The sequence below is a fragment of the Limanda limanda genome, chromosome 6 (genome assembly GCF_963576545.1).
Source record: "Limanda limanda chromosome 6, fLimLim1.1, whole genome shotgun sequence".
Classification (NCBI taxonomy): Eukaryota; Metazoa; Chordata; class Actinopteri; order Pleuronectiformes; family Pleuronectidae; genus Limanda; species Limanda limanda.
Window position 1 is genome coordinate 787,959 of NC_083641.1, and position 23,239 is coordinate 811,197.

At 42.7% G+C, this 23,239-nt stretch overlaps 1 protein-coding gene across 1 annotated transcript in view; it reads right to left on the bottom strand.

Moving 5' to 3' along the window:
- Positions 1-23,239, bottom strand: part of sgsm2 (small G protein signaling modulator 2) — an 85,136-nt gene that overhangs the window by 38,238 nt on the left and 23,659 nt on the right. Inside the window, exon 4 of the mRNA XM_061073399.1 lies at positions 18,852-19,020. Within this exon, the coding sequence (XP_060929382.1) occupies positions 18,852-19,020 (169 nt within the window). The remainder of the gene's footprint in view (positions 1-18,851; positions 19,021-23,239) is intronic.

A 23,239-nucleotide genomic window follows, 5' to 3' on the forward strand; every position in this document is an offset into this window, starting at 1 on the left:
ATCGCTTCACTGGCTTCCGGTTAAATCTAGAATAGAATTTAAAATTATCCTCCTCACCTTCAAGGCCCTTAATAAGATGGTGCCATTTTACCTTAAATGGGACATATTATGTAAATTCCACTTTTGTAGTGCTTCTACACGTTAATTTGGGTATCTGGCATGTCTACCGTCCCAAAAACTCTGGAAAAAAACAACTCCCGCGATTTTTTGTGGTTCCTCTCTGTCAGAAACGCTACGCTAGAGTGCGTCCAATGGGGATTATTGGCTTTTCTGACGTCAATCATGGTCTGTTTATATGGGGGGGGGGGTGTTAGCTGGGGAGCTAGCCGAGGGGGGACGCTAACCAGCCAGGGAGCTGGGTGAGAGGCGGAGGAAACTCCGGGGTTGCCGGTGTTGGGGACCGTGTCTCTGCCGCTGTGGCCACTTAGATGATTTACGTGTATCAGCTGCAAGCTAACGCTAGCTAGCTGCTAGTTTGTGTTTAAAGTTCCAGCACTTTCTGGAATGGTTGCTTGTGAACGTATTTACAGCAGTATTGCATGTTTCCCCCCACCCGGGAAGATGCGCACTGGGAGGTGGGGGGAGAGATCCCATTTCGGATCCGGAGTGGAGGAACAATGCTCTTGGATTCTAGCTTGTGTGTGTGTATGTGTGTGGCGTCCCGGGCATGCAGCACGTTTACATAGAAAACAATGCACTCAGAGGCTAACTCCACTCATAGCTTCTGTGTGTGTCTGTCTTTGTTAGAAACTAGCACCGGAACGTGTTCAAGGAGGAGGAGGGGGGGAGAGAGCTGCGCCTTATAACTTTTGTGGCTCTTACAGATTTGCTCCATGCAGCCCGAGCACTGGTGCCGGTCACCAGCAGCTCGTTGCCGCCTCCGTCGCTCCCTTTAAAATAGACTCATACCTGGGGTTTTAAGTGCATTTCCCCGCAAAAGTTGCAGCAGTGTTAGCTTCCAAAGCTAGCCCCCACATCCCTTTGTCTGTTGTCTGTGTGTGTGTGTGTCTATCTGTGTGTGTGTGTGTGTCTGTGGGTGCGTGTGTGTGTGTCTGTGTGTGTGTGTGTGTGTGTGCGCGCGCTCAGAATATATGCCCTGTATGAATAAATATACACATACAATTATATACTGTATACACACATATCTAATGCATGTATTTAAATAAATGTACATCCTTATCAGAAGGTGTAGTAGTTTGAAAATTGTAGCTTCAATGAAGAAACACAACAAACTGATACAGAAATATATGTGAAGGACAGTGACTTAAAATGATTTCAACAACCTTAAATATGCTAAGGAGAGATTATTAGACGTGAAAGTGGATGTGTGTGTGTGTGTGAGTGACAGGGGGGGGGCGGGGCGGTGAGAGGGGGGGGGGGGGCACTCAAAACAGGTCAATCTGAAGAGGGCCGTTTTAGACAGGGTAAAAAGGCTGCTGTTTTAAATGATCCTTGTGGTATTTTGACCAAAAAATGTTACAGACATTTCATTAAGACCCCAAGGAACCATATCAACTTGTGGTAAAATGGGCATAATATGTCCCCTTTAAGATAGATAGATAGATAGATTACTTTATTCATCCCCGAAGGGAAATTAAGTCGTCATAGCAGCCGGTATATTTGAATACAATAAAATACAATACAATAGAATAAAATAAAAAATATTGAGGTAGAAAGAATAAAAACAGAAACACAAGATAAATAGGTAGATAAGGTGCAGTGGCAAGATGATGGTAATAGTACTGATGATATGATGGTAATGTTATTGTTAGACAGTATATAAAAATAGTACAGTATAAAGTATATAATATAACATAATATATATTTATATATGATAGTAATTATACCAATATAATAGCAGTATATAGTAATAATGGCAGCAACAGTATATATAATAATAGTAGTAAATATAATGAGTATGATATAATATGATATGATATATAGTAGAGGTATAAATATAAGTATTTGACATACAATAGATAATATAATATACTATGAGTGTAAGAATATGTAGACAGAGTGTGCAAAAGACAATATTATTGTATAGAATGATATATAATATCAATATGATTTATATTAACACATATGATATGAAGTAAGTGTTCCAGTATATGGAGCGGAGTGTCGTACAGGGTACACAGTGCAAGGAGACAGGTATATTTAGTGCAGTTCTGTGATGGTGGTTCTGACAGAGGTAGATGAGTTGTACAGTATTATTGTGGTTGGGAGGAACGATTTCCTGTATCGTTCCTTAGAGCAGCGGGGTTGAATGAGTCTGTGGCTGAAGCTGCTCCTTAGCTTGTCCAGGGTTTTGTAGAGGGGGTGAGAGGGATTGTCCATGATTGCCAGCAGTTTTGCCAGCATCTGTCCTCCACCACCTCCTCCAGGGTGACAAGCTTAGAGCCAACCACAGACTCTGCCTTCCTGATGAGTTTTCTCAGTCTGTTGGCATCCTTTGCCTTGATGCGCGCACCCCAGGACACCACAGCAAAGAAGATGGTGCTCACCACAACAGACTGGTAGAACATCTGCAGCATCTTGTTGCAGACATTGAAGGACCTGAGCCTCCTCAGGAAGTAAAGCCGGCTCAGGCCCTTCTTGTAGACGGCCTCTGTGTTGGTGGACCAGTCCAGTTTATTGTCCAGTGTGACACCCAGGTCCTTGTATGTAGGTACCACCTCCACATCCGTCCCACCGATGCAGACAGGAGAGGGCAGGGGCTTGTTCCTCCTGAAGTCCACCACCATCTCCCTCGTCTTCGCCACGGTGAGCTGCAGGCGGTTCTCCCCACACCACTTCACAAAGCGGTCAACCAGGTCCCTGTACTCAGCCTCCCTCTCGCCCTCAACACACCCCACAATGGCCGAGTCATCAGAGAACTTCTGCAGATGACACGACTCAGTGCAGTGCTTAAAGTCAGCAGTGTATGTGGTGAAGAGGAAGGGGGACAGTACAGTTCCCTGGGGGGCCCCGATGTTACTGATCAAACGACCAGACACACAGTTCTTTAATCTCACAAACTGTGGTCTGCCCGTCAGATAGTCATTGAACCAAGTGATGAGGGGAGCACTCACCTGCATGCCCTCCAGTTTGGCCTTCAGCAGTCTGGGCTGGATGGTGTTGAAGGCGCTGGAGAAGTTGAAAAACATGATCCGGACTGAGGTGTTGGGTCTGTCCAGGGAGGAATAAGCCTTCTGCAGCAGGTAGATGATTGCATCATCAACCCCAACATGGGGCTGATATGCAAACTGCAGGGGGTCTTGTGATGGGAACTCCTGCGGTCTGAGGTGTGCGGACCAGTCTTTTCATGACCTTCATGATGTGAGAGGTCAGTGCCACCGGCCTGTAGTCCTCCAGTGCAGCAGGACGTCCTTTTTTGGGCACTGGGACCAGGCAGGATGTTTTCCAGAGCACTGGCACTCTCTGAAGGTGCAGGCTCAGGTTGAAGAGGTGCTGGAGAACTTCACAGAGCTGGCTGGAACATGCCTTCAGCACACGAGGGCTGATGCGGTCCGGTCCTGCAGATTTCCTCTGTTTGAGCCTCTCCAGCTCTCTCCTCACCTGGCTGGCTGTGATGTGGAGTCCAGACTGGGGGGGGGGGGGGATGTCAGTGGTGGGTTTGAGGGTGGAGGTGATGAGGGTGGTGCAGAGAGGTGTGTGTTGCAGGAGGTGGTGGGGGGCTGTGGGTGATGTGAGGATGTCCTGGGGGTGGGAGGTGTGAAAAGGTCTGTGGTGAAAGCCAGCGGGAGGTGGTGGGGGGCAGGGGGAGGTGGGGGGTTATTGCTCGGAGAAGCAGTAGAGGCAGTCGTAGAGGCAGTGGAGGGTCCGCTGGGGGTGGGGGGGTTGGAGTTGAACCTATCGAAGAACGTGTTCAGCTCGTTCGCACGTCCTTCATCCCCAGCTGCTCCCCCACCTCTCCTCTGGAAGCCGGTGATCTCCTTCATCCCACTCCAGACGTCCCTGGTGTTGTTGTCCTCCAGTTTGTGCTCCAGTTTTCTCCTGAAGTTGTCCTTGCTCTCCCTGATGCTGCGCTTGAGCTCCCTTTGTACCCGTTTGAGTTCTTCTCTGTCCCGTGATCTAAAGGCCCTCTTCTTCTCGTTGAGAAGGACCTTCAGGTCGCTTGTTACCCACGGCTTGTTATTTGGGTAACAGCCAACCTCTTTAGTGGGAATGGTGTTGTCTATGCAGAACCCAATGTACTCAGAGACACAGTCAGTCAGGCCATCAATGTCCTCACCATGTGGCTCATACAGAGCAGCCCAGTCTGTGGCCTCCAGTGCTCCACGCAGTGTTTCCATGGCCTCAGGAGACCATTCCTCACTGTCCTCACTGTGACTGGGTGCTGCTGAACCACAGGCTTGTATGATGGTGAGAGCAGGACTAGGTTGTGGTCTGACCTCCCCAGTGGTGGCAGGGCAGTGGAGCTATGCATCCTTAACATTTGCATACAGCAGGTCCAAAGTCTTATTTTCACGGGTGGCACATTTGACAAACTGGAAGAAGGTTGGGAGTGTGGATGAGAGGGAAGCATGATTAAAGTCACCTGTGATGATGATGAAGGCCCCGGGGTGTTGTGTCTGTAATCCTGCAGTCACAGTGTGGATGACGTCACACGCTGCTTCTGCGTTCCCAGATGGAGGAACGTAAACAGTAATGGCATAAACACTGGTAAACACCCTCGGCAAATAATATGGACGAAGTCCGACGGCGACGAGCTCGATGTCCGGGCTGCAGACACGCTGTTTAACGGTGACGTGCCCGGGGTCACACCACCTGTTGTTCAGGAGCACGGCGAGGCCCCCTCCTTTCTTCTTGCCGGTTGCCAGTGTTGGGAAGGATACTTTCAAAACGTATTCCGTTACAGAATACATGCCCAAAAATGTAATCTGTAATGTATTCCATTACATTAACTATTCTGAGTAACGTATTCTGAATACTTGGAATACTTCCACATTGTATTGCATTTTTTAAGTGTATGATTGCGTCGTTGTTATAGTCAGTGGAGCAGCAGCAGTTTAAACTCTCTCTCCGCCGATGCGTCGGGCCAGCTGGATGTCCGGCTCCCATCCACTCCCACCTCTGTGCGGGTCCCACCGGAGGCTGAAGCCCCGCGCTACGCCAAGGCTGTTGCGCCGTGCAGCGATCGTTTCGGCGTCGAGTCTATTTTTGTTTGCGCTTGACGCGAGCGTATCGCGCCAGGAAACACACTGAAAAATTATTTTAAACGATATTGATGACATATTTCATATGATATAAATGATAAAGTACGCATCCCATAGTTTGTATTCCCCTTCTGTTGTCCTGGAGTTTTAATTTTACCAATTTTACCAATCACATTATTAAATGCCCCCCTCTGCCCATCCATACAGACACACAAGCAGTCATAAAGATAAAAAGAGGGGGGGGGGGGGGGGGCGTAATTTACCCTCGACACCCGACATTGAACGGAGCAAACAGCGGAGAAGTTCTTGAAGATGGATGACATTAAATTGGGACGCTGTTGCAGTTAATGTTGGAGCAACAAGTGACCATATGCTTTTATACTACTGGGTCAATTGGTGATATTATTTACCTATATCCTGTGAATAAATATTAGCTGTATAGTCTATAGAATCAATAATAATACAACTGTTTCTTTTAATTGGAATGATGTATCTCTTTTTGACTTAGACGCAGGGTCAGACACAGAGCACAACCACAGGCAGAGCAACGAAACAGGAATCAAACATAGCAACCAACTGGTAACCATGCACATGAGAGTGGACGTGCCAGAATTAATACAATGAAGTACTTCATGAAATATTGTGAGAAAAAGATATGAAAACCTCCTCTCAGTCTAATCTGCTGTGTCTCTGCGCTCTGGCAGAATCCTTGTTTGATAAGGGCACAGTAGTGGGACACCTGGTCGATTGGATTTTCCCTTACAAGTGATATGCTTGCAAAAAACTGCACTTTGAGGAGACAGTATACATCTGGCCAATTGCTGAGTTCCCTCAAGTCAAGAACCGCCTCTGTGTTGCACCCTGTGTCTTTACAAATACTGTGGACTTAGGATGGGGGGGGCTTCTTCTCGACATGATCCTGGTGACGTGTCCGGCAGAACCCCAGAGACTCTCTGTAAGTATTGTTCTTATACAATAAACGTATTACTGTGAAACGTTTGAACATGGAACTTGTCTAAATTATTAACCTTTCCCATTTGAACCTCGAATCTACGAACACGCTGTCTGGTCCGGCTGAACAGGGCTCAACAATTGGTGACGCCACCCCCTTCGAGATGAAAGGACCGATTCGGAAGAGTAAGACCACACATCTCCACGTGTCCTTGAGTTTGTCGTTCACAGTGACCGGTCTGATAAATCAGGTGAGGAGGAACCTTTTTCATAAAATCCTCTGTAAAAACTGTGAATAATCAACGAAACAGACACATCTTGTCAAAACCAAATTCATAAAATCAACTAAAAAGCATTGTAAAGTGTTCAAAGGTTTCTTGATATGCTTGATATCCTCTGAATAAGCCGCAGAATCTGGATAGTCAAGCCCTCAGTGGAGGAGCTCGTAGAATGAGCCTCAGTTTTAATAACTGGAGATGTAGAAAAATAAATTCGATTGACAACTCTCACTCTGACATTTGTTGACGAACAGTGTCTGATGCAGCCTCTCCATCGGATATCTAAATTTCAAGTGGTAGCAGAAATTTTAAAGAGAAATAGAGAGAAAAAACGCGGCAGAGAGCATGCTTGTGAGACTGAGCGTTTTGGCTGTGAATGTTCCTGCGTCTGTGTGCAGGAAGACACCTCCCAGATGTCTGTGTGTGTGTGTGTGTGTGTGAGAGTAGGAGTGTGTGTGCCTGTGGAAAAGAGATGAGAAAATGTGTGTCAAGGTCAGCTGGCTGACTGAGACACAGAAAATCTGACTGAGCAAGAAACTAACTGGAAAACGACTTTTTCCTAGAAAAATAGGAATTAGACTAGAAGTGGTATTTCATCTGATGTATAATGTATGTATAGAAGGGAGGGGTAAATGTGTTTAGGACCAGTGTTAATTTCATTGACGATAACGATAACGAAAAATATTCGTTAACGCCCCTTTTCCCATGACTAAGACGAGACGAAGACGTAACGAAAAAGGATCTTTGAAAATAAAAGCTATGACGAAATCTATTTTAATTTTCGTTAACGAGATGAGACGAAACGAAAATGTTGGCGGTTGACTAAGTCACAACAATTTTTAAAAACATAATCGTATCAGGCCGTCATGAAGTACCCGGAGCGGCGAGTGTGTGTGTCTGTGTGTGTGTGCGTGTGTGTGTGTGTCTCCCAGAGAGCGCTCCGGTCCCGCGGCTCCGCCCCCTGCCGCAGCGTACTCACTCAGAGAGACACAGTGAGATCAGAGCTCGTTCACGTGAAGCAGGCCGGTCACTGACTCACCGGCTGCTTCTTAACTATGGAAACAGTGAAAACACAGAGTTCCTCTGGTCTCAGCTGCTCTGAGATCAGCGCCGCAGCTTCTTGATCAGAACAGAAGCTGCAGCTGGTTTCTACCGAGCTTCAGTTTCTGTGTCCTCCTCCAGTCTGATCTGCTTTCACTTTTTGTTTTCACATTTCGCCAACTAAAATATATAGGCTTCAGCTATATGTTTTTATTTATTTCAAAATAGGGTACTTCTTATTTCATACATTTCCCACAAATATGGGGATGACTCAAATAACCCTACATAGTTCTGCGTTTAATTTATTTCAAAGTAGACCTACACTTGCCTGTGTATTTTCTTCTCCTCTTCAGAAGCATTTGGTGTTTCCCTTTGTTGTAACAGGTAAAAATAAATAAAATGTCAACAGTTTTCTTTATTGTTGTTCTATAATTTCATAAATGCAATAATCTACAGTTTAGTATATTATAACTTTATATAAAACTTTATTAGCTTTGTTATCAAATATGTTTTGCGGCTCCAGACAAATTTTATTTGGGGGAAGAGGGGGCAAAATGGCTCTTTTGATAGTAAAGGTTGCCGACCCCTGCTATAGACCTATAGGAGGGATATCTAATGGACAACCTAAGTACTGCAAGCTAGACTAGTATGCAGTTGTAGACACAACACAGGGGTTCCCTGGACCTGAGAAGGGAAGATAAGGAGTTTAATGTGGCTATTAAATGTGACTAAAACTAGACTAAAATGTAATTAGTTTTTGTCGACTAAAACTAGACTAAAATGTTCTGAGTTTTCGTAGACGAAAAATGACTAAATGTGACTAAAACTAATATGCATTTTCGTCTAAAGACTAAGACCAAGACTAAATCAAAAATAGCTTCCAAAATTAACACTGTTTAGGACTTGCCAAGGAAAGATTAAGAATGTTGACTGAAGGTTTGAGAGATGAAGTAAAGACGAGAAAGATAAAGATGTGTGTTGGAAGAAGAAAGATCTTTAGGAGTGAGATCAGGCGCGTGCACAGATAGACCCCTAGTGTTGCTCAAGCACCTGCCCTTTTGCCCTGGATGAGAAAAGTGCCCCTTCTGCTGGAGTCCAAATTCTTCCTCATTCATCAATATATTTAAGAATAAAAATTACTCTTTCTGTCATCAATTATATCTGACGGGGCATTTATTTGAGTTCTTGTGAGAATTTCGCCCTGACATGCTCCGCAGCGCTCACAAGCCCCCGCTGGCCCCTCCCTCCTCCTCCTCCTCCTCCTCCACATGCAGCTGAGGGCCAAACGGCCGCAACCATTTCCTATCTGACCCGCAGCATCAGAAAAACAGGTAATGACGCTGTGTGTGCAATCCCCCAACTTTGTTTGGTGATAAATTAACCACAACCGCAGAAAATATTACGTCGCAACTGGTCCGACTTTTCCTAAAAAAATAAACTAACAAAAAACTCACGAAATCCGTGATTTCAAAGCTTTTCCAGCTGTTTACTGACGTTTGTCATGTTTAATGAAGAGAGAGAGGGAGCGAGATACAGGCAGACAGACAGACAGGCAGGCAGGTAGGCAGGCAGATAATTTAAGGCCATCTGGGGGAGGCAAGTTGGACCTGACAGCTTGGGTGTGTGTTTGTTCGTTTGTTTGTTTTCAATATTGCTTCATTCAGAAGTAAACAATTTCGAAAGGAATTGTTAAAATTACACTTTTTGGCACAAATTTGTTGTTTCAGATATTTCCAATATATCTATTAGAGGAAAGGAGAAAGGTTTTGGCCTCCAAAGTTCTACATAAAATCCAATCATTTAATATATCTTATCTTTATTTTTAACACTATATAAAATCCAATCATTTAAATATGTTATTTCTATTTTAGACCACAGCAAGGATTACAGTAGACACCAGTTTAATACGTCACAATTTATTAGGTTGATTCGTAACATAACTTCGAGGATAAGTGATTAACCAAACCACAAAATCACATTAAGGTGTCTTTTAAAAATATCCCTAGGATAGTAATTGGCAGTGTTTTTCCTGTTTTTACTTTAGAACCATTCACACTAAGGTGCATTTTCTTTCTCTGTTTTGTAGTATATTTAAGCCATTTACACCCTTACAAAAGTTTCATCCGCAACTGTGGCTTTGTGACAATGAAGATGATAACAAATGTTTAGTTTTTTTAGTATGGAGAAGTTGCTGCTCTGATGCAATGAGCCCAGTGAAAGTTAGACAGAGCTGGTCAGCTTTGCTCTGCTCAGGTGTGAGGAGAAGGGGAAATTGATCTGTTCTCTTATATATAAATCTATATTCCGCACCTTTTTCTTTTATCGTTATTTCACAAAATTAGTGTTTGTGTTTTGTTGAAATGCTGACTTTTACATCGATCTAATGTGCTTTCTATATGAGCCAAATCAATCATATTAGGATGAGAAATTCAAACTTAACTTTAAACTTAATTCTGTGCTGCCTAAAATTAGAGATTTTTTTTTGGTTTCACCTGCAGTTGCTTTGATTCCATATTCAAATCATCCATTTAAAATTCAATAGTCAAGACATGTTAACTCTATTTACAGTTGGAATTCAAAATAGGAGTTTGATTCACCCCCCATGTAACTCTTGTTAGACTCTGGAGACCTAAAAATAAATATGTTTCACCATTTAAAAGAAGAATAAATATAAATTCAATTAAAGGTCATCTTAAATGAAAAACACAAACCATAATACAAGCCCCTCTGTTTACACACTTTATTGAATGCCATATCTATAATTATATTTGAATTTCTTTTTGACACTTTAAACTTTTTAAATTCAGGGAAGACGGGTTTTTATTTTTCTTGTTTAATAAATTATCTTAACATCCAATGCTCTTAATTTGAAAGGTGATGTTAAGGTCTAATTTTTGTTTTTATTTTCATCTTGAAAGAAAAATTGTGGCAGAATAACTTTTAAATTGTTTGATCTGTTTCAGCTCTCAACTCTTGTGATTCCTGTTTTATCACAGGACAGTTTGACGTCAAAGCTTCCGAATTATCGTGTAATGAAGCAGTCAATGAATTTTGGAAAACGGTTTGAACACAAATACTCAAACGCTGTCATATCTGCTGCTTATTGAAATTCAGCTTGTTGATCATTTAATATTTCATGAAATGCCAAAGATTTCTGTCACTCTTCTGCCACTTGTTTAATCTGTTATTTTTTAATGTCCACTGATTTGGCCGACCACACCTCAAAAGTTTATTGAAAATGTTGACCACAAAAGGAGGGTATGTTTTGATTGATTATTTGTTCCTTTCTTTTCAAATATAAGCTTGTATAATCTACTTTAAACTCAATTACGCACCGCAGTATATTAATCACGTTTGTTTGTTTTCCTTTCAAACTCTGGGATCTGGGCTCCATGTCTTCACAGCCCATTCCCATCCGGTGACAACTCCACCTCCTCCACCCTGACGACTATACGCCTGCCCCTGGCTTGTTACAGTGCAAGTTCACTACCTGGCCTGTAGGCGAGTATCAATTCCACAAAAGGATCTTCACAAGGCTAAGATCCAGATCATTGACTCTTAATCTCCACTGTGACAAATTGAAAAAAGCCTCACTGACAATTCATGTTAATTTTGTTCTTGGAGTAAATCTGAAAGGAGCTGATATCTGAAGAGCTCGCCCCTTTATGGTCACACAGAACCAAAATGGCCCTCGATCTGCTACTGGCAGGAAAGGGTTGTGTGCGCACTATGATAGGAAGTTCTTGAAAGACATTTTTTCCAAACCAAACCGCCCCTGGTGGCTGGGTGACCAGTGCCCTCTCCACCTCTACGCACCATGACATGACATGGCTGTAGACTCTGAAATTGCAAAATTAAATCTTCACCACGGCTCTGAGGGAGGAAAAGATGCCTCATCCCCCCAGCTGATCTGATGCTGTGGATGGTGGTGCTGATGTGGTGAAGCTGAAGCGGAGAACGAAGGAGATGCTGAATGATGATGATGAGGACGGGTTTGCACTGGATGACATGAAGGTTGGGTGGTACATGAAATCCCCAGTAAGTGGTCACACCATTAAAGGGTGTGAAAAGAGGGTTTGTGAGGATTTCAATATTTTAACTATAGTCTTTTTGCTGACAGAATTCTAACCAAATAAAGATAGGAGTAGTTTTAGCTAGATATTATGCCTTCATACAAATGGTTTTAATAACTGTTGCTGCTTTGTGTTAATAATAGGGCTGTGAAATGATTAAAAATTTTAATCAAATTAATCACAGGTTTCTGTCGATTAATCATGATTATTCACATATTACCGATTTTCGCGGTATATTTTTGTGAGAACAAAACGATTTATGACAAAAGACGGATATATACATTTAACATGTTCTTTTTTATTCATATGGTTGAATAAAACATTTTTCTTTTCTTTTTAAATCAAACATAAAAACAATGGCTAAGAAGCCCAAATAATTTCTAAGATTGTGGAACATTTTTCTCTATTTTGTCAAACAAACATTAACCACACCATGACACAATCTAATGCCTCTAAAGGCCCTCTTAGCTAGTCTTCCTTTAGCCAGTTGGTGAGGCATACTAACTTGTTCACGTTCTCTGACAGTAAAGCTGACCGCTTCTTTTGCACAATGTGTCCTGCGACTGAGAACAGTCTTTCACATGGAACCGTGGATGCGGGAGAGGCTAGATATTTGCGAGCTAGTGAGGCCAGCTGCTCATGGGCTCCTGAATGAGATGACCACCACTCCAAGGGGCAGTCCTCCATACCAATGCTGGGCTCTGCTCTGTACCTGTGTAGAGCTCTGTGAGGCTGCTGCACCTCTTCCTCTGATTCAGAATCTGAGCCCATTACCAGAAGGCTCATTTTCTTCTTGGGTGGCCCATCTTCAGCAGCTTGTGGAGCCCTCCTGGCCCTGGGTGACTGTTCCTGCAGCAATCTTTCAAGTGTGGTCCACACCTCTGGTCTCTCACTCTTGGGTAGGCTCTTCAGGTCTTTAAAACGTGGATCCAGCGCTGTTGCAATCTTGAGCCATTCATTGTTGGTATTTTTTGACGGGAGGCTAGGTCTGTCTTGAATGCCGTCTTAAATTTCACCACATATGCAGGGTCATCTTCGGTGACTTCCATTACATGACGCAGGTGGCAGAGTGCAGGCAGTACCACAGAGCAGGAGACATAGGCCTCCCCACCCAGAATTCCGTTACATACCTTCAGTGGAAATAAATTCTTGATTGAACAAACCTAGTTCGGCTCATTTTCTCTTAAAGGATAAACGAACTTGCCTGACAAGGGCCATCAAAGATGGAAAAAGAGACTACAGGGACAAGCTGGAATCCAACTACCTCAGACCCCCGACGCTTGTGGGGTGGCCTGCGACACATCACAGGCTATAAAGGGAGAAATAGCAGTGATGCTCAGCCTGCGGCCTCTCTACGTGATGACCTCAACACCTTTTATGCATGGTTTGAGGCAAACAACACCCTTCCATCCGCGAGACTGGCCCAGGACCGAGACGACTGCACTCTGTCCCTGACCGTGGCGGACGTGAGGCGAGAGCTTCAAAGAATGAACCCTCGAAAGTCATCTTGGCCCAATGGAGTTCCAGGCCGTGTCCTCAGGGGGTGCACCGACCAGCTAGCGGAGGTATTCACCTCCATATTCAACTCAAATTTGCAGACGATTCTACCATCCTGGGTCTCATCTCGTCACGATCCGATACATATCACTGGAGCTGTGTTGGAAAGCGTCTCCCAGTTTAAATTCCTCGGTGTGTATATCACGAATGACCTTACCTGGTCCAAACAAGCGGACTCGGTGGTCAAAACTGCACAAAAGCGCCTTTGATTCCTGAGGAGACTCAAGAAGTTTGGCATGGCTGCAAAAACACTGACAAACCTTTACAGGTGCACCATTGAGAGCATCCTCTCAGGCTGCACTCCTGCCTGGTATGGTAGCTTCTCTGCTGCTGATCGCAAGGCCCTGCAGAGGGTGGTGAAGACAGCGGAGCGTATCATCCACTGCCATCTCCCGTCAGTGCAAGGCATCTACAGCACAAGATGCCTGAGAAAAGCACGGAAGATCATCAAGGACCACAGCCATCCAGGCTGTGGAATTCTCACACACTGCCGTCTGGCAGACGTTACCGGAGCATCCGAGCACGGACTACCAAACAGCTTCTTCCCCCAGGCCGTAAGACTTTTGAATCAGCAACACTGACCCCCTGAACAGTTACCATGTACATTCTGCTCCACCACCCATACAAATACACTTACTACGTACCTACTACACATATATTCATATTAATTAATTTAATATTCCCCACTCCTTCACCCGGTACTGCTCCTTCATTTTGCTATGTTAAATGTTACATGTTATATGTTATAGGTTATACGTTATATAGTATGTAATTTTTCTTATTTTGTATAGCCCGTCTACTGCGTATATGTTGCCTGCCAGGTCACAAGAATTTCACTTCTCCGATGATGCTGTCATTGGTGCATGTGACAATAAACTTTGATTTGTCTTGATTTGATAATAATGGCGGATCCTGTATCATGTTGGCATCTGATAATGGTGGTACACCACGGCCGAGGTGGCAGCTGATGGTGAATCCTAATGGCGGCAGTGGACAATGACTGGACTATAGTGGCATTCGATCTTGATGGTGGATCATGATCTTGCTGGCTGCTGACCATGGACTATGATTGCAGCAGGACTGTTTGATATATAGTATTTCTCCTCAGATACTCGACCATTACAGACAATAATCCATCAATTCATTGACCTTCAGTTATGCTTCAAAATGTTTATTCTTATCAATGCTGCTAATACCCTTATCTTGATGATGTTCTCCTTTACACTTGACATCTATTGCACTTCTGTCCGTCCTGGGAGAGGGATCCCTAACATGTGGCTCTCTCTGAGGTTTCTACGTTCTTTTTACCCTGTTAAAAGGTTTGTTTAGTAGTTTTTCCTTACTCTTGTTGAGGGTTAAGGGCAGAGGATATCAGACCTTGTTAAAGCCCAGTGAGACAAATTGTGATTTGTGACTATGGGCGTTTCAAATAAAATTTGTGTAAAATTAGAGCCTCAAGCCTGCAAAACTGCTCCAACACTTGGAAACTAAGCATCCCTCACTCGCTGCTAAATCATTAGATTATTTCCGCAGAAAGGAGCGAGAGTTGCAAGGCCAAAAGAAAGTCCTTACTAACCAAACACCAATCCCAGCCAAACCTCAAAGGGCTTCATATGAGGTGGCATATTTAATTGCACAGACAAAAAAGCCACACACAATTGGCCAAACATTAATTAAACCCGCTGCTGTAGCTATAAGTTTGCCCATGCATGGGGATAAATTAGCCTCTGAGCTTGAATCAGTGACACTGTCTAACGGGACTACTGCCTGGCGCATCACCGACATTGCCCAGGACATAAAGTGCCAGCTGGTGGATAGAGTTAAGAAAGGCAAATATGCTTTACAGTAAGATGTATCCACAGATATATCAAACTCTGCTCAGCTGCTTGTTTTTGTCAGATACAGTTTTGATGGAAAACTTAATGAGGACATGCTGTTATGCTCTCTGCAGGAGGGGACGTGGACAGGTGAGGATGTTTTACAAAGCTTCACACAAACTAAAAGAAGAGGGACTATCTTGAGAAAATTGCATTGGTGTGTGTGTGGACGGGGCTGGAGCAATGCACGAGAAAAAGAAAGGACGGAAAGTGAGAATCTTCCAAGTGGCACCGCACGTCAATTTCACACTGTATTATTCACAGAGAAACTCTTGCAACCACAACACTTGAACCAGACCTTAAACATGTCCTTGACACTGCGATAAAAATGGTCAACTACATAATAACACGTCCACTCAGTATTACGCCGGATTTACACAGAACTCTGAAGCGATGCGTAAGAGCTAATCCCTAGCCCGCCAGCGCTTAGCTGGTCACACCGGACGCTGAAGCGCAGGGCAGTGCTTATAATATCACCCGTTGACCCAGGAGTATAAAAGCATATAGTCACTTGTTGCTCCAACATTAACTGCAACAGCGTCCCAGCATTTGTCCTTTTTGGTGTTGTCTTTATACAATGTGCCGAGGATCATACAGCTCACTGTACTTCTCCACTTCAATTATTAATTTAATGTCATCCATCTTCAATAACGTCTCCGCTGTTTGCTCCGTTCAATGTCGGGTGTCGGGGCTAAATTACGTATATTCTCCACTCAAGCCTATGGGGAGAGAACGTAGGACCCCCCCCCCTCTCTTTTTATCTTCATGACTGCTTGTGTGTCTGTAGTGGATGGGCAGAGGGGGACATTTAATAATGTGATAGGTAAAATTGGTAAAATTAAATCTCCAGGACAACAGAAGGAAATACAAACTATGGGATGCATATTTGATCATTTATATCAGATAAAATATGTCCTCAATATCGTTTAAAATAATTTTTCAGTGTGTTTCCTGGCCCAATACGCTCGCGTCAAGCGCAAAAAATAGACTCGACGCCGAAACGATCGCTGCAAGGCGCAAGGCACAAAGCAGCGCGGCGCTTAAGCCTTTGTGCAGGTGGGACCCGCACAAAGATTTAACATGGGAGTGCATGGGAGCCAGCTGTTATTTAAGGCTTGGCGCTGCGCTTACGCGTCGCTTCAGAGTCCGGTGTAAACGTAGTTAGACTGTTTAGCTCTCTGTCTAACGAACTGGGATCAGAGCATGTGGGCCTGCTGTTCCAAACCGAAGTCCAATGGCTCTCACGGGGAAATGTGCTGAGCAGCATCAATGGACTTAATCTGGCACTGCAAGGTGAAAAAACAAGCATCTTATTAATGAATGATAAAATCTGCCCATTCAAGAGAAAACTTGAGTGCTGGTCACCGCGAGTGAAAATGGGAAGGCTCGATATGTTTTCTGAGCTGGACAAATTCATCGAGGAAAATGCACCTGAGTGTCAATACAGTGAAGAAGCTCCAGAGCAATATGACTGGATAAGATAACCATTTACTGTTACGAGGGCATGTCATCTGATATTCGACCTGGAGGACACATTGGTTGAACTGTCAAGTGACCAAACCTTACAGGCAGCCTTTAACACCAAAACGCTGGCAGAGTTTCTGATTTTGGTCGAGAGGGAATACCCACAGCTGTCCAAGGCTGTTATGTATCTACTGATACCCTTTGGCTCTACCTACTTGCGCGAAAATACTTTCTCAGCACTGACATGCATAAAAAAAAATGCAGTTGGCAGCTAAACGTGAAGGAGGATCTCCGAGTGGCTGTCTCCAAAATAAAGCCCAGAATGGATTTGCTCTGCTCCATGCATATTGCCCACCCATCTCATTAGGTGAGTTTAAGAAATGTGAGTAATGTGTAGGCTAAAATAAATAACCCTCAAATTTTTGCACAAAGCAGCAATAAGGTTTCTGCTGCACGTTATGCTAACAGAGGCGCATAGACATCTCCTGTGCACTTTGTTTATAATTGTATGTTCACTCAGCCCTGCTGTTTAAACAGGGTGATTCCCTGTATTCTGGCTGAATTCAATTTCTCAAATTACAACAAAATAATTTCATTTCAGACTTTTGTAGTTCTGTTTTAAATGCCAGTCTTTGCATAGGCCTTATAGTGTGTGTGCATGGCTGTGCGCAACATTATATAACACATCCAGGGTTGGTGGGGGTCACCAGTCTCTGGCACTGTTATTTTGGGGGTCGCAGGCTGAAAAGTTTGGGAACCCCTGCATTAGAGCAGGGGTTCCCAAACTTTAAAGCAGCGGTTCCCACATTTGCCCTGCGGTAACAGACCACAGTGATGATCAAAGTGAAACATAACCATTTTTACTTAGATGTTAAGTCAGTATTGATGGTCAATGTTGTCTGTTGAAGCAATAATTTCATCAGTGCTGTTATATTGATCAAGAAAGAAGGAAACTGTCAAAGAGCCAGGCAGGCTGTTGCAAATGTCAACAACATCAAGGTGACATCACAACTGATTGCCTAAATTTTGGAGTACTGTTTACTGATTTGATCAGCGCCGCCGCTCCCATAACGCGCGCTACGCGCTGTGCGTAGGGCACCAAGTCCTGAGGGGGCCCCAAAAAATAGGCAACTGAAAAATCATCATAGTTATAATAATTATGTATCCGAGCGTTTGGTTGTATCATAGGTCCGGCCTCAGCCGACAAAGGACACGAGAGCAGGTCATGCGCTCGGGACAGCACACCCGTTGATTCTCTGCTCACTTTGCAACTTCACTCATCACAGAACCCACTTCCTTTAAAACCCCCTTTCAAAATAAGTAGTCACCACCAACAACCCGCTTAGAACAGGAAATACAAATCAACCCTCAACAATAACGTCATTAAATAAAATAGCTAACAATTATAATGCCAATATTATTTCAGTATATAAATATAAGGCACCTTTTAGGCATGTATATCACCAAACAGGCAGAACAAGAGATATATTTAATTGCTCAAAAAAAAAGTTAAGATGGTGCTCTGAAAGCACAAGTCCTGTCAATGAGAGTCCATCAGCAGGTGACAATGTTGAGACCTGTGTGCCCCCTCCAACTGATCCTGCTCTTTGGCCACCACAAGTTTTAGACGCGGATCGTGTTGAAATAGTACGAAGAGGTCCATTTAAAATCCCATCAGATTTTAATTTTCCAAGAGGACTAGATGGCAGGGCGTTTCATAGTAGCCTACAATTCAAAACACTGAATTGTAAAACTCTCAAATGGAGAGAAAATCACAAGAAGTTGGCTTGTTTATTCGCAACAAAGCAAAGCTGTGAAGATTTTCTCAATACTTGAATGTGTGTTTTAGCTGTTCTACATAGTGTGTTTACAAAGTAAAGTAAAATTGTGTGAATTATCTGCTTCTAAATCTTTGCTTTATTGAAGAAGATTGCTAACTTGTATACTTCTGCTTTTAAGTTTGTATTTATGGATGAGTATTTAATTTCTACGAAGATTTTGCACATCCCAATACTTGTGTGTATGTATGTTTTGGCTGTTCTGTGTACTGTGTTTACAAAGTAGATTTTCCTTTTTCGTTTTAATAAAATGTTAAACTGGCAGAAACAAACGTTTTTTTCTCGGGGGGGGGCAGGAGTTATGCTTCGGGCACCAACATGGCTAGCAGCGGCACTGGATTTGATGCTTGATTAAATAGAGACAACAGAACATGTAATAAAGAAGAGTGTCTCTTCCTCTATAGTTAAGACAGCTGTCATTCAATGTTAGCCAAAAATATTCTACTTGTAGTGTCAGGTATGGTCCAAATGATGAAATTAAAATTAAACGTGAAACTGAAGCTTGGTCTTAAACAGCAGTGAGCGACCTCTTCCTCACACTCGCATAGGGTTTGTTTTCAATAAATTCTGAACAGGAGGGAGGTGTTTGGGAGATCCACGTGAAACCAACCTGGTGAGATCAGCATGCTGCTGGAGCTGTTCTTGCACTTTACGGCAGATCTCGCCAGCGGTGTCGTAGACTTTGCCGACTTTGGTGAAGAGGGCAGCAATCTTGTCACTGCGGAGAAAACCAGCTGCCCGTCTCTTGAGCAGGTGACCTAGACAGGCCTCGATAGCAGCTGGAGAGAGAAGAGATAAGTAGTGGGAGTTAATGCTGACAAAACTGGATAGAGAAAAAAATGAATGGAGAGATAGAGTGGAGAAAAATATCAACGTGATTAAGGCAGCACATATGAAGAATTATTCATGTTATAACTTTGCATGTTTAAAATAGCTGCACAAGAACATCAAGAGAAACAAATATGTGAATTGATTAATTACTTTTATACCTTTGTAAATTCAACAGAACTAAAAGTCTCAGTCTAACCTGTAAGGTTGATAAAGATGATGTGGAAGACAGTGTCCAGTCCACACAGGGGGCATTAACCCTTATGTTATTGTAATGCCAGGTAAGCATCAAAAGCATACATATAACACAAAATATTTGATATTTTCCACAGACCCATGATTGATTATGAGACAAAGCACAACCCTCCTAAGCCATGCACCTGGTGCTGTTAAACCAACAAAGTTTGGGCACAAATAAAATCCATATTAGTTTCAAAACAGAGTTCCCAGTCATAGGTTTATAGCCGGGTCATGTACAGCGAAAATTGTCTGTGCAACGATGCATTGCTGTACACTAACAAGACAGTAGTGCAAGAGCAAAATCCGAAACACAGTGGCTCAGAGAAATGCGTTGACGTCAGAAAAAGCATAAGAATTGGAGGCAAGAAGTCTAAGATCCATCCATTAGCTGTCTCCCTCCCTATGTAATTGCTGCATTAATGCTTGGCCATAATGAGCTTTTCAGGGCAGATTGTAAAAGCAACACTGTAACATGATTATTCCAGCACACTTTGAAACATTTTTAGTTTGCTGTATGCTTTGAGATAGTTTCAATGATCATGCAATTTTCGCATTCATACAAATTACTCTTTTTCAATTCAAAAATATTCAGCGACCACAGAGAATTTGCTAATGAATTCTTCAGAAGAAGACCAACCTTCAGTGTGTGTTTTTCCTCTATGAGATAAATAAAGCATACACCCATATGGGTGTACTAGTTTTCTTTCATTTGGGATCTTGGAGCCTTAGAACAACTGCTGATAAGCTTAACGTTTTAGCTTGAAGAACTTCATTCTGGCAGATCAATTTGTTAAAGAAGTTTTGTTAGTATCCAATAATGTTTTGGTTGTATAGAAATCTCCCGTCTTCCCCAATAGAAGAGTATTGTTGGGATTAGCAGCTGTGAAGTTTGAGGTTTGGAGGAGGTTTTAAAGTAATGGAGGAAACATTCAAGCAGTTGTTTCAGTTGAAACAAAGGAATCTCGCTAAGAATTGCCCAGCTCCTCTCATTCCACTACCTTCCCTCTCAACCAGCCTGCTTATTCATGTTTTGGGCATCGTCCTATTTTAGGTAAGAGGGAAAGCTCAACCCAGTGCTTACATTCTCACGATATTGCATGTGTTCATTTTCGTGTAACACACTTGCCTAATCCTGCAGTTCCTGCCCCTAACAGTTTCCTTATATTTAACTAATAACTTTTTTAGGGCTGCCGCGATAAGTCAACGTTTTCCAGGGGCCTATGGGGCTCATATGGTAAGGCACGATTATTCTGATAGTCGATTAGTCACCGATTCTTGAAACGATAAATCGACTAATCGGATTATGAATGACACAAATTCTCAATTGCTCTTATTTAGCAAACAGCTTCTAAATTTAGCTTGAGGTTGTTCGAGGCATGTGATGAATAAAAATAAAGACAATAAAGATCGATACTTCATTCAAAAAAAAATTATTTTAATAAACTTTGCTGCATATTAAGGTACTGTTGAAACAAAAGCAAAGAAAAATCAAGTGTTTGTCCATTTAAAACCAAGGACAGGCAAAGGGCTAATTAAAAAAAATTAATTTAAATTCAAGTTTCCCTTTTTCCTGTGAACCAAGAACAGGCCAAGTGCTGATACTAAAAATAAATAAAAAATCAAGTATCCATTTTTCCTGTTAACAAAAAGGACAGGGAAAATAACATTAATCAAAACATCAACAAACAAAACTACAGTCTTCCTTGGACTAAATAATTGGGATTAAAAAAAGACGTTTGTCAGGCAATAGGATAACATTTCGCTTTTAAACTTGTTAAAAAAAAGGTTTAAAACATATTTTTGTAATGGAATCTAGAATCCTGCGCACAGGTATATACGTGTATATAGCAATAGGGGTGCAACGATTAGTCCACGTCGTCGACAAAAATCGATGACTAAAATAGTCGCCGACGAATTTACTCGTCGATGAATCGTTGGTGACGTCATAGCGCGTGTTTCTCGTGCCGCGCAGCGGAACTAAACGTTGTTTTACCGGAAGTGCTAATGGAAGTAGCTGAGGAGTGAGCCATCTCGCTCCCTTCCTATCTCTGAAAGTTGCGCATGTGCAATAGCGACAAAACATGGCCCAATGGCGGCGGTGCTTCCTCGCGCACCAGGAAAGTAAAAAGTTCGGGAGAACTTCACTCTTAACAGCCCGAAAACAACTACCTGCAATATCTGTACAGCGGACCTGCTCTCCATGGAAGCAGGACACGCGCATGTGAGGAGGAGGCACGTGTGACATCGTAACGGAGACGATGCGGACTCGCCTCTGTCAGATGATATATTTAAACGTATATACCTGCGCGCAGGATTCTAGCATCCATTACAAAAATATGGTTTAAACTTTTTATTAACGAGTTTAAAAGCAAAATGTTATCCTATTGCCTGACAAACGTCTTTTTTTAATCACAATTATTTAGTCTGAAGAAGACTGTAGTTTCGTTTGTTGAACTTTTTATTATTGTTATTTTCCCTGTCCTTTTTGTTAACACGAAAAATGGATACTTCATTTTTAATTTATTTTTAGTATCAGCACTTGGCCTGTTCTTGGTTCACAGTAAAAAGGGAAACTTGAATTTAAATTAATTAAAATTAATTAATATTAATTAATTAACCCTTACCCTTTTTTATTAGCACTTTGCCTGTCCTTGGTTTTAAATGGACAAAAACTTGATTTTTCTTTGCTTTTGTGTCAACAGTACCCTTCTATGCAGCAAAGTTTATTAAAAGACATTTTTTTTAATGAAGTATCGATCTTTATTGTCTTTATTTTCAGTCACCAGATGCCTCGAACAACCTCAAGCTAAATTTAAAAGCTGCTTGCTAAATAATAACAATTGAGAATTTGTGTCATTCATAATCCGATTAGTCGATTAATCGTTTCAATAATTGGTGACTAATCGACTATCAGAATAGTCGTTAGTTGTAGCCCGATATAGCAAGCTAGCTAACAGGCTATCTTACCGAGGCGAGTCTGCAATGTCTACATTACGATGTCAAACGTGCCTCCTCCTCAAATGCTTGCGTCATGCTTCCATGGAGAGCACGTCCACCGTGGAAATATTGCAGGTAGTTTTTTTCGGGCTATGTTAAGAGTGAAGTTCTCCCGAACTTTTGACCTCCTGGTACGGGATGCAGTGGACGCTACCATCGGTCCATGTTCTTTCGCTATTGCACATGCGCAACTTTCAGAAAGGGAGCGAGATGGCTCACTCCTCAGCTACTTCGATCAGCACCTCCGGTAAAATGACATTCAGTTCAGCTGCACGACACGAAAAACACGCGCTGTGACGTAACCAACGATTCATCGACGATTTTTGTCGACAATGTCGACTAATCGTTGCACCCCTAATTTTGAGTGATGGGATTTAACCACTGACCTTCTAGTTAGAGGACGACCGGGTCTACCTTCTGAACCACAACACAGTGTGACATTAGTTGATAGTTGTAACACCATCATGTTGACAAACACCCGCTGATGTACTCAGAACCACCTCTTTGCTACCGTGGGTGTCTCCAGGACCACATTTTGCCATCAAAGGCCATAGAAGGTTGATAGCTGAAAAAGCCTTTGGGTGGGAAACTGCTGTATAATAGAATTATCTGGCACTGTGTTAAAGGAAATGCATAGCTAACCAAGACAGTATGAATGATGTTTATTAATTTATGATATTTATTTTGTGAAAATGAGTCGAGGACAGCAACAAGAGTGTGTTCGACAGTGTTGGTTAAGCAGCATTTAGTGCAGGGTTTCCCCCAGTGCTGTATAGGCCAATCAGTGATATACTTGAAGTAGAAGGAGCAAATGGGCAACCTGTGCCTTACCTGAGTTATGTAGAGGTCAACCTTAAGTTTCCTAAAGCCCTTCTTGAGTCCGGGCCATAAATTGCAACTTTGGCTTTAATCGTTCCTGATCTCCGGTCAAAC